Genomic DNA, 13,222 nt, shown 5'->3' with positions numbered 1-13,222 from the left:
CAATTCCCATTTGCCATACCAGCCTCCAGTGTGTGTTTATTGGCATCCATTTGAAAATGACTTTTTTAATAACTTGCACCTGGTGTGGGTGATTCTCTAAAAGCCAGTTTTGTTTCTTATCTTCTATGATAATTGACACTCTTAATATACAAAACCTTACTCTGATTGACCAAGTAGGCTTCTCCATGAACTCACTCTGTTCGAATGTCACTTGTCTGTGCAACTGTAGCAAATCATGGTGGTCTGATCAGCCTCTCCAATAGTTAGGACTCATTACAGAGTTCAGTATATTAGGAGAGCAGGCGGTCTGCATATGATCATAAATTATTTAGCTCTCTAAAACACCTGCTGTTTCCAGTCCTCAGACTGATATTTGTTCCCACACCATTGTGTTACCTCTCAGCTTGTAGTCATCTGAAAGCTGCATTGTGTTCTTTGCCCTGTTCTTAAACCTTCAGGGTTAGTGTCAATAGATCTAGCTCAGGGCAAACTGCATGTCTGCTATTATGAGTGCCCTTTCTTTCTGACTTGGGGACTCCTAGTGGATGGGTCTTCTTTATTATTCTGTATTATACACATGCCTTTTTACAATGAACAGCAGTTCATAGCTGTAACTACATGTCTATGCAATGTGCATTGTCTTTTTGATATGCCTTCATGTCAGGTGAGCAAAACAAATAAATTTGACATGTAATCACATTCTTAGTAGAGGTGTTATTAGTGCTTAAATTTTTTAAATAAAATAAATTTTTAAATCTCCTCCTCGGTTGGATTACATACCTTCAATTTTATTTTTGTTTGCTTCTTTTGGGGAGGGGGTCTCACATTATAGCCCAAGCTGGCCTTAAATTCATAATAATATTCCTGCCTCTCCTCCTGGGTGCTAGGATTACCAGAATGAGCCAGTGTACCAGATCATATTCTCAATTTTATTGGGAAAATCTAGTTTGGCTGCCATCACAATATCTTTAACTATTGCCCCACTAGTAGTAATTAATGTTCCCAGTGAAGATCATCTGACTAGGGTTATCAATTTTGTATAATCAATAACATCCACTGAGTTTCCAGAGGGATTCACTCATAAACTATGATTTAAGAAAAATAAACTAAAAGATTGTTGTTTTTCATCAGAAGTTTTAGCCATTTAATATTGAGCTGTTGTTTTATTCTAATTAAAAAATAGCTAAGTGAAAGTATATGAGCTGTCAATATAAACCATGTCAGATTTCATATATCATTAATCATATATCATATAATCACTATGGTAAGTCTTTTCATCACTAGAAGGAAAGACTTGTTTTTCTTTTTCTGCTAGTTCATTACCCAAAATGCAAAATACTACTGAAGAATTCTTCAGCTCAATGAAAGAAACTCAAAATCTGTCACATGTTGACTTCTCCCCTGTGAAGTTATACAATGGTTAGAACATTAGTTCTGTTGATTTAAAGGAGTCTACCTAAATGCCTTTTAGTATCAGATTGCAAGTCTCATTTATCTCACACAGAAAAATCTTAACTGGTAAGTGTTCAAGAGGAGATGATACCAGTGTTTTCAGAGTTCAGAGAGAGCCTGTTCCTTTTCATTTGTTCCTTTTTATATGCTCAAAACAGCTCACCATGGCATTCCAAATTAAGCAGGAGAGATGGATGAAGGGCAAGCTGCTCTATTTTAAGGATATGATCTGAAAGCTATGGATATCTGCTAGTATCCTACACCATCTAAATACACAAGAGAATGGAACATCTAGTCTACCTCCAGATATCCATTGAGGCAGATGAAACTCCGTGAAATATATTACTAAAAAAGAAAAGAGGAATGGATTTGGGAGCAGAGGGAATAAGGTTTTCAAAATTGAGTCAAATCAGATATAGTGGTATGAATCTATAATCCCAGTACTGGAAAATGGAACAGGAGGATTGTAGAAAGTTGAAGTCCAGCTTGGTCTACGTGCAAGTTCAGGCCAGGCAGAGATACATAGCAAGACTCTGTCTCAAAAAAATAAAAAGGAAAACTTAGAGTAGGATTTTCTATCTGCAAAAAATGTATTAAAAGACTCCATCACAAACAAATACTATGGCAAAGCTGATGCTGGAGAAGTGTTATAGCTCCTTAAGGACAAAGCTTGGGGTAGAGGAGTTCCATAATAAGTACGAGTTACCCTTTTCTCTTCCTCTGACTGCTGAGACAGGGTGGGCCATCTAGGACAATCCCAGGGAGTGAAACAGTGTGGGCAGCTGGAGGTACCTTCACTTTGTTACCATGAACAATAACACAACCCTTTTATACTGCCAGTCAACATGAAGGTTATATCTGAGCTCACAGAAATAAATTTTCAATTTTAAGACTTATCTCCACAGTGGCTAACTGAGAAAGACTAAGTGGAGATCTGCTTTTAAATTCCCTTCAGCCTCAGGCTGCCTATGAAGCTCAGGATCCGTTGCCTTTTTAGGTGACCTGCTTGCTCATATGTCCAATGGAACTAGGAAGCCACTCATAGGTGGCAGTGAGAACAAATTATGCCACAGTTAGTGCAGTGTCAATGTGGAGCACTTGTTGAACAGTTTTCTAATCACTAACAAGTCCAGTACTGAAAGGTCTCAGCTGTAAACCTATGAATTGGATTGGTGGTTATTTTTCCCCATGAATTCCAGTCTGTTTGGTCCCTAATGGTGAACTTCATCAGACTGTTAGTCCTTGTTAATGCCACCAAAAACTAAACGAGATAAATGGACCCTTAGCTGCAGAAAAATTGCCTTCTGAAATTACCTCTTCTTGACATATACAGAATTTAGGTGCAGCAGTCTTTTTCTCTAAGAGAAAAAAAAAGTTTTCTTGTTGGAATTGGATTGAAGACATTATCTCCCAATCATTAAGGGAGGTTATTACCACCACAGAGCACAAAATGAAAGCCACCTGTTTTCACATAGGGAGCTCTTGGAAATAGCCCTCTTTCTCTCCTGAGCAAATGGGCAAGGAGAAGAAAGATCCCAATAATGGATAGCGTTGAGAATGCTCTCTCATGGACTCCACTTATCTAAATTGGCGCATGATGCCTGCCCACCATCTCTCAGAAGTTAAGAGAGATACTGACTCATCCATCAGGCCCCACCTCACAGTCCAGAGGCACCTGAAAGGAGAGGGTTTTTCCTAGGCTGCCTGCCTCTCTCTAAATCAAATCAGCAATTCAAAACGCTTAGTTCCCATTCTGAAAGGTTATACCCTCTAAAGACCAGAGGACAGCACTTAAGGAAATTCTAAGCCATCCACTGAAATGTAGTCAGGGGAAGGTTAAACTTAGCCTCAGCAGCATCCCTATATCATTTTCTTGTAAAAAAAAAAATTAACTCTTACATGTATTGTGCATATATATCAGTTATGTACATACACATGTACAGATATAGAATATATAGCTATATATACATGTATGTGCTTGTAAATGTATGCATATGCACATGTATATAGCTTCTCAGTATCTCAGTTATTGTTTTAGATTTATTTACATTATTTTATGTATATGAGTGTTTAGCATGCATAGATGTGTGCCAAGTACATGCCTAGTACTCAACAGAGGTCAGAAAAATGTCATCAGATTCTCTAGAACTAGAATTATAGATGGTTGTGAACCACCATGTGGGTTAGGGAAGCTAACCCAAGTTCTCTGCAAGAGCAATAAGTGCTCTTAACCACCAAGCCATCTCTCTAGTCCCTCAATACCTCATTTATAATAACTAATTTCTTTCTCTTTCCAAAATACATATTTGGAAGAGGTTTGGCCTGAGTCCCTGAGGTAAGTACTACATAGTTAATCTTTAAAGCAGAAATAAATATGTTCTTATATGGCCATTGAATTGGGGAGTGGTGCAGACAGATGCACTCATATGTATATCGGAAAGGGGAAAATATATATGGCCATTAATTGGGAAGTGGGGAGACAGATCCACACATATGTATATTGGAAAGAGAAAAAAATTAGAGAAGGAAGAGGCAATGATAAAAATTTTAAAACATCAAGCAAGATGAGAAATGCAACTTTCATAAGACATGTAGCAGGAAGACTACACTCCACCAGGCATTGTCTTAGGAGAGAACTGTTTCTGTGCATTATGGGAAATTTATCAACACCCTCTCTGCTTACTAGATTCCAGCAGCACTCTAGCACCCAACCATGACAACCAAAAAGCATCTCCAGACTTGGCAAACATCCCTGGGAGTCCTCAAAACCACTCTACCGGGGATATTAAAAAACAGTTCTTGCCTTCTGGTTGTAATACTATTATACACCTTGATGGTTATCAAACTCCTGGTGTGTTATCAAATGTAAGAATTAACAGACAACCTCCCATTCTTTTTTTAATTAATTAAATTTGTTCTTTTATTTTACATCCCAACTTCAGTTTCCCTTTTCCCCCTCTACTCCCATTCCCTCTCCCCACCTCCCTTCTGCCCCTCCACCCTGAATCCACTCCTCTGTTTCTGTTCAGAAAGGCATCAGGCTCCCATGGGTGTCAACAAAGCATGGCGTATCAAGTTGAAGTAGGACTAAGCCCCTTCACTTGTATTAAGGCTCAGTAAGGCAACCCAGCATGAGGAATAGGTCTCCAAAAGCCAGCCAAAGCATCAGGGACAGGCCCCGCTCCCACTGCTAGGAGTCCCACAAGTCGACCAAGCTACACAACTGCCACACACATGTAGAGGGCCTAAGTCAGTCCCATGGGAGTTCCTTAGCTGTCGGTCCAGTGTCTGTGAGTTCCTTCGAGCCCAGGTTAGTTGTCTCCGTGGGTTCCCTTATGTCTGCCTCCTTTCTATTGTCAGCCTTCTCTTGTTAGGCTTTTAGGGAGACTGAGTGGAGGTCAAGAGAAGGAGATGCTGAGTCAAGCTGTCTTTCAGGTGAATGCTATCTTAACAACAAAGCAAGCAATTTGACAGACGTCTAAAGCAAGAGGTTTCAGTCCCACCAGACAAAGTAACATGGCTAGTCTCAAAGGTTTTCAAGGGAAGAGAAGGTCTTTCACCACGAGGAAGCAGGCTTAGTTAATATGTGATGTATGCATCCAGGACTGAGGTAAGGAAGCTGGTTGAACCAGACTTAGGCTGCATGACAAGGGACACTCTTCTTTGTATATGAGAGTGGGGCTCGTGGTAATGTGTGGCGCAGCAGTCAAGCTGTCTTTGACCTCCAGGTGGCCAGAGCAGGGACTGAATGTCTTCCCACCCTGCTCTCAGCCATCCCTCCTACATAGGGGGCCTGAGTTCTTGGAGACTGCTGAGTCCTAAGCAAGTGGAGGGACTCTGAGAATTTCTAGTGCTTTATTCTCGGTCACTGTCCTTTAGCTTCCACAACAAAGCAACCATCCTGATATTTTGGGGAAGCTTTCAGAGAAAAAACAAATCGCAACCATTTATCTCTTCATGGTAACATCCATAAATAAGAGAAATGAGTGAGAAATCAAGATACAGTAATAAAAAGCAGAGCTTTGCACTCAGTGGAAACTTCAGAAGAAATTCTCCATCAATAAGCTCCTCCTACCAGAGGCTTCTAAGTAATTCCCACCAAGACATTTCCTTACTGTCCTGGATGAGGACTGGGAGGGGAGCATTTGTTTTTGTTTAATTTTCACACTCGTCATAACGTGTCATTAAACTGACGCCTCCTAGTAATGCGGCTTTCACCTGAGACTTGCAAGGCTTCACAAACATTTATTAACAAATACTTTGACGGGGTTAGCAAGACTCCAGCCTCATAGTCTTACCATATTATTCTGAAACCATTCATGTGACTCATACAGCGTTCCCTTCTCCAGCATCCTTTCTTCAGAGGGAAACAAATACCCGATGCCAGTGCATATCACAATTCACAAAGAAGATGCTGGCCAGGCAGACGAAGAGCTAAATCAGAAAGGGGCAGAGACAGAAAGGAAGCAGGACCTGCTGTGCACTCTACGTCTTTTGTTTCTTAGTTAGGCCCTGAGGAGTAGTTAACATTGGCCAGGCCTCTATCAATCTTGATATTCAAAAAAATACATCCTTATTTACTTGTGAGGGAGTGATAGGGATCTACGTGTGCCACAGAATGCCTGTGGAGGTCAGAGGACAGGCTGCAGGAGTCAGTTCTCTCCTTCCACCATCGGGCCCTAAGGATTGAACTCAGTTGACAGGGCTTGGCAGCGAGCACCTTTATACCATCCTGCAGGTCTCAAGCTTGGAGATTTTATCTATCACTTTTACTTTCTAGGAAATCTTACCCATGCATACGGATATGCATACTTACTCCTTCCAAATTCATGTCTTCAAGCCCAGACTCTATCACTTCCACACCACACTTGACTGTCTGAGATTTAACCAAGGCCACCTGCCTCCTGCCTTCATCTCCCAGTTACATTTGTGGTTTCCCAGTTACTCGGGTCCTAACTATGGCATCCTTCGCCTCATCTCCCCACACACACCTGTACTCTATAATCATCAACAAACTCTGGAATCTCTCTCTTTTAAATATTTCCAGAACCCCTCCATTTCTCGCCCTTCCAGCAGCAACCACCTTAGATTAGGTCATCTTCCTCCGGACGATTACCAACTGATCTCCATGTTTGACTCTCCAGTGTGGTCGCCCAGCCAAGTAGTAAACAGGCCTGACCGTGCTCAGCTTTTGAGAGTGATATGGCAATTGACCCTCCATCCACAAGCCTACCTATGTCCAAGGTTCTATACTCCTTCCTGCAATCTCTCCTCGTTTATCAGCTCTTTCTTCTTTACTCTTTCAGCTCTTACCTCAAGATTTTCAGGAACCCTGCTCTCTGGGGAACATATTTTTATGCCCCACCCCCACTTACTTTCACAAATAATATTTGTTTAAAGAGACTTTCCTGGACGATGTGGGCCTTGAATCCTAGTAATCGATTATCCTGTTCTTTTTTCACAGAAATATTTTTCCTCACACATAAATATATGTGCTTATATGCACATATACTTATTATACACATATAATAAATATACATATATGTATATAAGAAAGTAGGTGTGTGTACCCATACACAAACACACATACATGCACGCATGCATACACTTGTTAACGCAGGGGCTGGCAAACTATGGCCTAGAATCCATCTAACTCTGACATGTATTTTTATGAACACAAAAATAGGTACATACCACACACACACACACACACACACACACACACACACACGCACACACACACTTATAAAATTAAAGGGTTATACAGCAGAAACAACAGGAAAATGAATGAAGGACTAACATAAACTGTATGATGACATTTGCATCAGGTCTTTCACAGAACAACCCTGCCAGCCTGTGTACTAATGTATTGTTCCCTGCTAGAATGTCAATTTCTCCATTCTTCGCTATCATATCGCTAGAATATCACCATCCTAGAAGAGTTCCTGGTACAATGAAGATGCTCAATAAACATTTCTATTTGGGTGCGTAAGTGAATGACAGCAATGATTAGTCTCAGTCATCAGTCTCAGGTCACACAGGAAGTTGACAGATGAGGCAGAATTCAAGCCTAAATTTCTTTCATTCCACAGCTGAGTCCTGAAACTCAGGAGCCGTAGTCATTTGAACCTCCTTCATTTCTACCCAGGTTCCTCTTTATACACCATGTCTAACACATATGTTAGGAAGACAACTCTTTGGTGGGTGAAGAAAGGAGACAAAGGTAGACTGTGTTGTGGAAAGCCTTGAGAATTCGGTCCTGAATAAGCTTATGCCTGCCACCTGCCATGTTCAACTGGCGTGCATTCTCATCCTCTCCCCTACCACCTAGCATGGGACCAAAACACAGCAAATATCATTATTCTCATTATGCACATTGAAAAACTGAGCCATGAAGAGGTTTAAGAAATTGACTCCAATGTGTAGCAAAAGCTATCACTTTTAGTTTTCCACTCTACCAGACTGGACCAAGACACATTTCATAATTCAGCACACATTTTATAATTCCGCTGATGGGAAAATGCTACCAGAGACGGGGAGGAATGTTTTGAATGACGGGAATCTCCTGGCAACTCCTAAGAAACCAGGGGTACTATAATTCACTTAAAGTTCTATGATGTGCAGGAAAACCTTCTCAGCTATAAATGGCCTACAGGTGCCCAGAGGCAGCATCAATATCAGAACCTAGAGTTAAAGCAATGGATAGAAAGGCCAAGACAATCACATCCTGGGATTTTTATTGGTGTGACAATAGCCCAAGATTCTGGAGCAGCCAGGCCCATGGCTGTCTTTAAGAAGGATGCCAAGAGAACTGACAGTTATGTTAGCTGACATGAATATCCACAGCTGTCATCTCCTGGACCAGCTGCTACATCAAATCAGGCATCCTCTGAGGCAGCTGACTTTCGAGTTCAGAGTGTCTGGCTAAGACTACGAGTGTTTCATGGCTTAAGGGCCAGCCTTAGTAACTGCAGCTGCCAGGGTCCATGGCACCACACAGAGGTCATGATGGCGCATCCTGGGGTTTGTCTGAATGCTGGCTATGAATCCAGTGTATGTGTAACAGTCCATTTTAAAATGTGTCTCTGTTGTGGGAATTCTCCAGGTTGGTGTGGGACAGAGAAAAGCCTCCACTTACATGTCTCTTTGTCTTTCTAATTCCCTTATGCATCATCGGGCTATCCATATCTACTCCCTGCCACTCCCCTGGTGCCCCCCATCCACTATCACACCACAGAATATGTAGTCTCTATAACAGAAATGGGATCATTTTTCCATCTCTTCACTCTACTTGGAAAATAGCACAGTGCTCAAGGAGCTTAAAACAATGTCATTTTTGATGTTAGAATATGTTAAGGTCAGGAGTGGTGGCACACTCCTTTAATCCCAGCACTCAGGAGGCTGAGACAGGAGGATCTCTGTAAGTCCTAGGCCAGCTTGGTCTACACAGTGAATTCCAGTACAGCAGCACAGTGACAGCCACATAATGAGACCCTGTCTTAAAAAAGAAAAAAAAAGACAAGGAGTTTATTCATTAAATATCTATGATTATTAAGTCAAATTTAATAATAATAGCTATTTTAAATGTATGGACACTTGAGTAAAAGAGTTTAAATGACTATGCGACTACAAATGTACCATTTCTTTGAGTTAATCTCTCTCTCCCTCCCTCCCTCCTTCCTACCCTCTATCTCTCATTTTGAAACAATGTTGTTTGTAGCTCAGGCTAACCTCAAACCCTCATTCCTCCTGCCTCAGCCTCCTGAGTGCTATAATCACCTCTGTGCTGCCACATTCGGCTTTAAAAGTCTCTTTACGGGGCTGGAGAGATGGCTCAGAGGTTAAGAGCACTGACTGCTCTTCCAGGGGTCCTGAGTTTAATTCCCATCACCCACATGGTGGCTCACAACCATCTGTAATGAGATCTGGTGCCCTCTTCTGGCCTGAAGACAGAACACTGTATACATAAGAAATAAATCTTTAGGGAAAAAAAAAGTCTCTCTACAAAATAAATTATTCTGGTTTATATGGAAGCAACATTACTCATTGCAGCATAGAAAATAAAGCCAAAGCCGAATGCTTCACTATTGTGCTAGTTAGTTTTCTCATCACCGGGACAAAGGAGCAACTTAAAACAGGAAAGATATGTTCAGATGTTCTGGAATAATCCTCTTGTACACTGTAAAGATTTGTCACTCAAATTGGTTTAATAAAATGCTTATTGGCCAGTAGCCAGGCAGGAAGTATAGGTGGGGTAACCAAACTAAGGATGTTGGGAAGGAGAAGGGCAGGGTCAGGAGTCACCAGGCAGATGCAGAAAGAGCAGGAGATGAATGTATTAATAAAGGTACTGCCACGTGGCAGCGTATAAATAAGTAATATGGGTTAACTTAAAATGTAAGAGTTAGCTAGTAACAGGCCTGAGCTATCAGCTGAGCATTTATAATTCCTATTCAGCTTCTGAATCAGTTATTTGGGACTGGGTGGTTGGGACAGGAAAACTCCATCTGCGTTGGGACCCGTGGTTTGAGGAGATACAGTCCATCATGACAGGAAGGGAATGGCACCAGGAGCAACATGGAGCAGCTGATCACATTGCAGAGAGAGAGGGGAATATTGATGCCATGTTAGCTTTCCTTTTTCCATCTCTGCTCAGTCTGGGTCCTCAGTCTTTCATACGGTGGGTCTCCTCATCTCAGTTAAGTCTCCCTGGAAAACCCCTCACAGACATGCCCAAAGGTATACGCCGTTAATGCCCTGGGACTCTCCAATCCTATTTACAACCAAAACTAACCTTTCTACCTGAAAAGTCCTTATGTTAAAAATAACAAAATAAAAGTAAGCAGACTTGGACTGAAAGTTATTCAAGTGTCTGGAACCTTGAATGTGTTAGATGTGATACTTGGCGTAAAGCCATGATGCTCCACAGGATGCTGCTACATGTTTGGAAGATGTCTGGCTCCTAAATCTGCATGTGAGAAAGATGCATCTGAGACCCCTGCATGTATACCACGTTAAGCATTAAGAAATGTATCCTTTTTACTGTCAGGCTTGAGAAAGAGATCCAAGACCTTGAAAGGGCTGAACTGCAAATCTCAGCCAACGAAGAGGCAATTCTAAAGAAGCTAAAATCGATCGAGAGGACAACCGAAGACATACTAAGAGTGAGTGAGACTCAGTTTTAAACAATGATGCCCTCTCAAAAGAACCCACAAAAGCCATGTCTTCCAAGCATTTCTAGATTTAGATTTTTATTTTTTTTAAACTAAGTTTATGATGGAAATCTTTTATCTTACAGTCTGTGAAGGTGGAAAAGGAAGAAATCCCAGAAGGTATGTCTTTAAGCAACCTGCTCCATGTCAAAGCAAGGTAATTTTCGTAAGATCACTGGCCTTGTTTCACTAGTAGAGATATCTCACATGTATTTCGAATTCATATCAACTTTACAGAGTCAATTGAGGACATCTATGCTAACATCCCTGACCTTCCAAGTTCCTACGTACCTTCCAGATTAAGAAAGGAAAGAAATGAAGGACAAGATGATGATGAACAGAATAGAAAAGGTATTTGTGAACCTGCATTCAATGCCACGTTCTCAATTTCAGTGTGTGCTGAGTGTGGATGTGCACGTGCCACGGCATTCACATAGAGGTCAGAGGACAATTCTCAGGAGTCAGTTCTCTCCTCCTCCCTTGTCTGAGGCAGGATTTCTCTGGTGTCTGCCAATGCTTAGCACACTGCAGGCTAGCTGACACATGAGTTTCAAGCCAATTCTCCTGTCTCTACATCCCACCTCACCTATGGACAGGTGCATACCATCACATCTGCCTTTTTTTTTATGTTGGGTTCCAGGTATTGAACTAAAGTCATTGAGTAGCAAATTTCTTCCCACTGAGCCCTGGCCCTGACCCCTCAATTTCAGATTTTATATTAAGTCTTCACAGCTTGCTTGTGTTTCCAGTTTAGGCAATTTAAGGTCCATTTTACAAAGTTCTCAGGGCTACGGGACAGTTCCAGGACTTGCACAGTTAGGGAGAAGGAGGTGAAGTATTTATTCCCTACCAACATAGGCAGGAAGAAGTAAGATAAGGTCCGAAACAGGCAAGAAACGCTTCAAAACCTCTCTGCTCAAAAATTTCATCCAGTAGATGTTGAGTTACTAAAAACATTTTGAAGTGAAAATGTCCCCTTGGAAAGCTTGGGCCTTATTTATCTTCATGGGATAACGATTTTCATATTTTAAAGTCCCTGGGAAATGAAGGCTTAGCCAAAGAGGAGAACTTGGAATTTTAGAATTGAAGGGGAAGCTACTCTCTGTCTGCAGGTAGCAGTCACTTATTCACGCAACAGATATTTCATGAATAACTGCTCCACACCAAGCTCACTTAGGCACACGGTCGGTATTCACTAAATCAAACGTTCAGGGAGTACAATGCTGAAGAAGGAGGTAGAGATGTGAGGCAGGGAGAAGATGGGTGGAGATCTTGCAGGTTTAATTGGGTACCCAGGGAGAGCTGCGGCACGTCAGGACACAAGAAGTGTAAGATGAGCTGAAGGAAAATAGGAAGACATACCAAGAGCAAGGACTGACGCACCAGAGTTCTACAAAGAATGCTGTCCCCTTCCCCTGTTAAAATTCCATCCGCGGGGCTCCTGCCTGGCTCACTAGACAGACGTTGGCTCCCCCCAACACATTCACCGGTCACCTCCAGTTGTCTCAGCACAGTTGTGACTGCTCTACTGAAGCCCTTCATCTGCTTGAACGTGGTCTTAAATTAGGAGGATAAAAGGGAGGCGACTAGAGAGACGACCCAGCGATTAAGAGCACCTGCTGCTCTTGCAGAGGACCCAGGTTCAATTCCCAGCAGCCACATGGCAGCTCACAAACGTCTATAACTCCCGTTCCAGGTGGTCTGGTGCCCTTTTCTGGTGTCCTCGGGTACCAGACGTACACATGGTGCACAGACATACGTGCAGACAAAACACCCATACACCTAAAATAAAACATTTTTTTTTTAATTTTAAAGGAGAGAGAGAAATGGGACTCTAGGCTTCCACATTCTTCGGGTACAGTGGCACATCTAAGCATTCCCTATACTGTGACGACCTCAGAGCACTTTAATGTCAGTAGACAGCTGAGCTTGCCCCAGGGATGTGACAAGGAATTACCCTGCTAGGTGTTTTACCTGCTGCAGCCCACAGTGTGACTGTCCTCCCAAAGCAAAGAAGGCAGATTAATAAGTAAACCAAAGAGTCTAAGTCTGGCTGGTCACTTTGGTTCTCTGGAAAAATACCAGCTATGTGGATCTACTCTCTTCCTCACTCCTCCAAATCATTTTTCCAAAATTCTACACTTCCTAAGACACCATGTGGCTACATGGTTGGTTGTTATAGAACTAACCAGGGAGGAAATGATGTATGTATTGTTATGCATATATGCATGTGTGCCTGCAGGTCCGCTGGGGGCCAGAGGGTAATTAGATCCCTTGGAGATGGAATTATAGGAGGTTGTGAGCCTCCTAGCCTGGGCACTGGGGATGTAACTCTGGCCTTCTTGTAGAGCCATCTCTCCAGCATCCAAATCAGAAGGGGTTTGGGGGGAGATATTTTGCTTTGTTTTGTTGGAGACAGGGTTTCTCTGTGTAGCCCTGGCTGTCCCGGAACTCTCTCTGTAGGCCAGACTGGCCTCTAACTCACCGAGATTCACCTGCCTCTGCCTTTCCAGATGCTGGGATTAAAGGTGTGTGCCACCACTGCTGCGTTAGAAGTT

The 13,222-nt window shown here is 42.2% G+C and overlaps 1 protein-coding gene across 1 annotated transcript in view; it reads left to right on the top strand.

Moving 5' to 3' along the window:
• The window catches only part of Palmd (palmdelphin), a 48,452-nt gene that overhangs the window by 29,171 nt on the left and 6,059 nt on the right, over nucleotides 1-13,222 (top strand). Inside the window, exons 4-6 of the mRNA XM_006977834.4 lie at nucleotides 10,502-10,616; nucleotides 10,751-10,784; nucleotides 10,902-11,015. Coding sequence (XP_006977896.2) covers nucleotides 10,502-10,616; nucleotides 10,751-10,784; nucleotides 10,902-11,015 — 263 coding nt within the window. The remainder of the gene's footprint in view (nucleotides 1-10,501; nucleotides 10,617-10,750; nucleotides 10,785-10,901; nucleotides 11,016-13,222) is intronic.

Source organism: Peromyscus maniculatus, chromosome 6 (genome assembly GCF_049852395.1).
Source record: "Peromyscus maniculatus bairdii isolate BWxNUB_F1_BW_parent chromosome 6, HU_Pman_BW_mat_3.1, whole genome shotgun sequence".
Taxonomy (NCBI): Eukaryota; Metazoa; Chordata; class Mammalia; order Rodentia; family Cricetidae; genus Peromyscus; species Peromyscus maniculatus.
The sequence above is the reverse complement of the archived record's forward strand: the minus strand, read 5'-3'. Positions and strand labels throughout refer to the sequence as shown.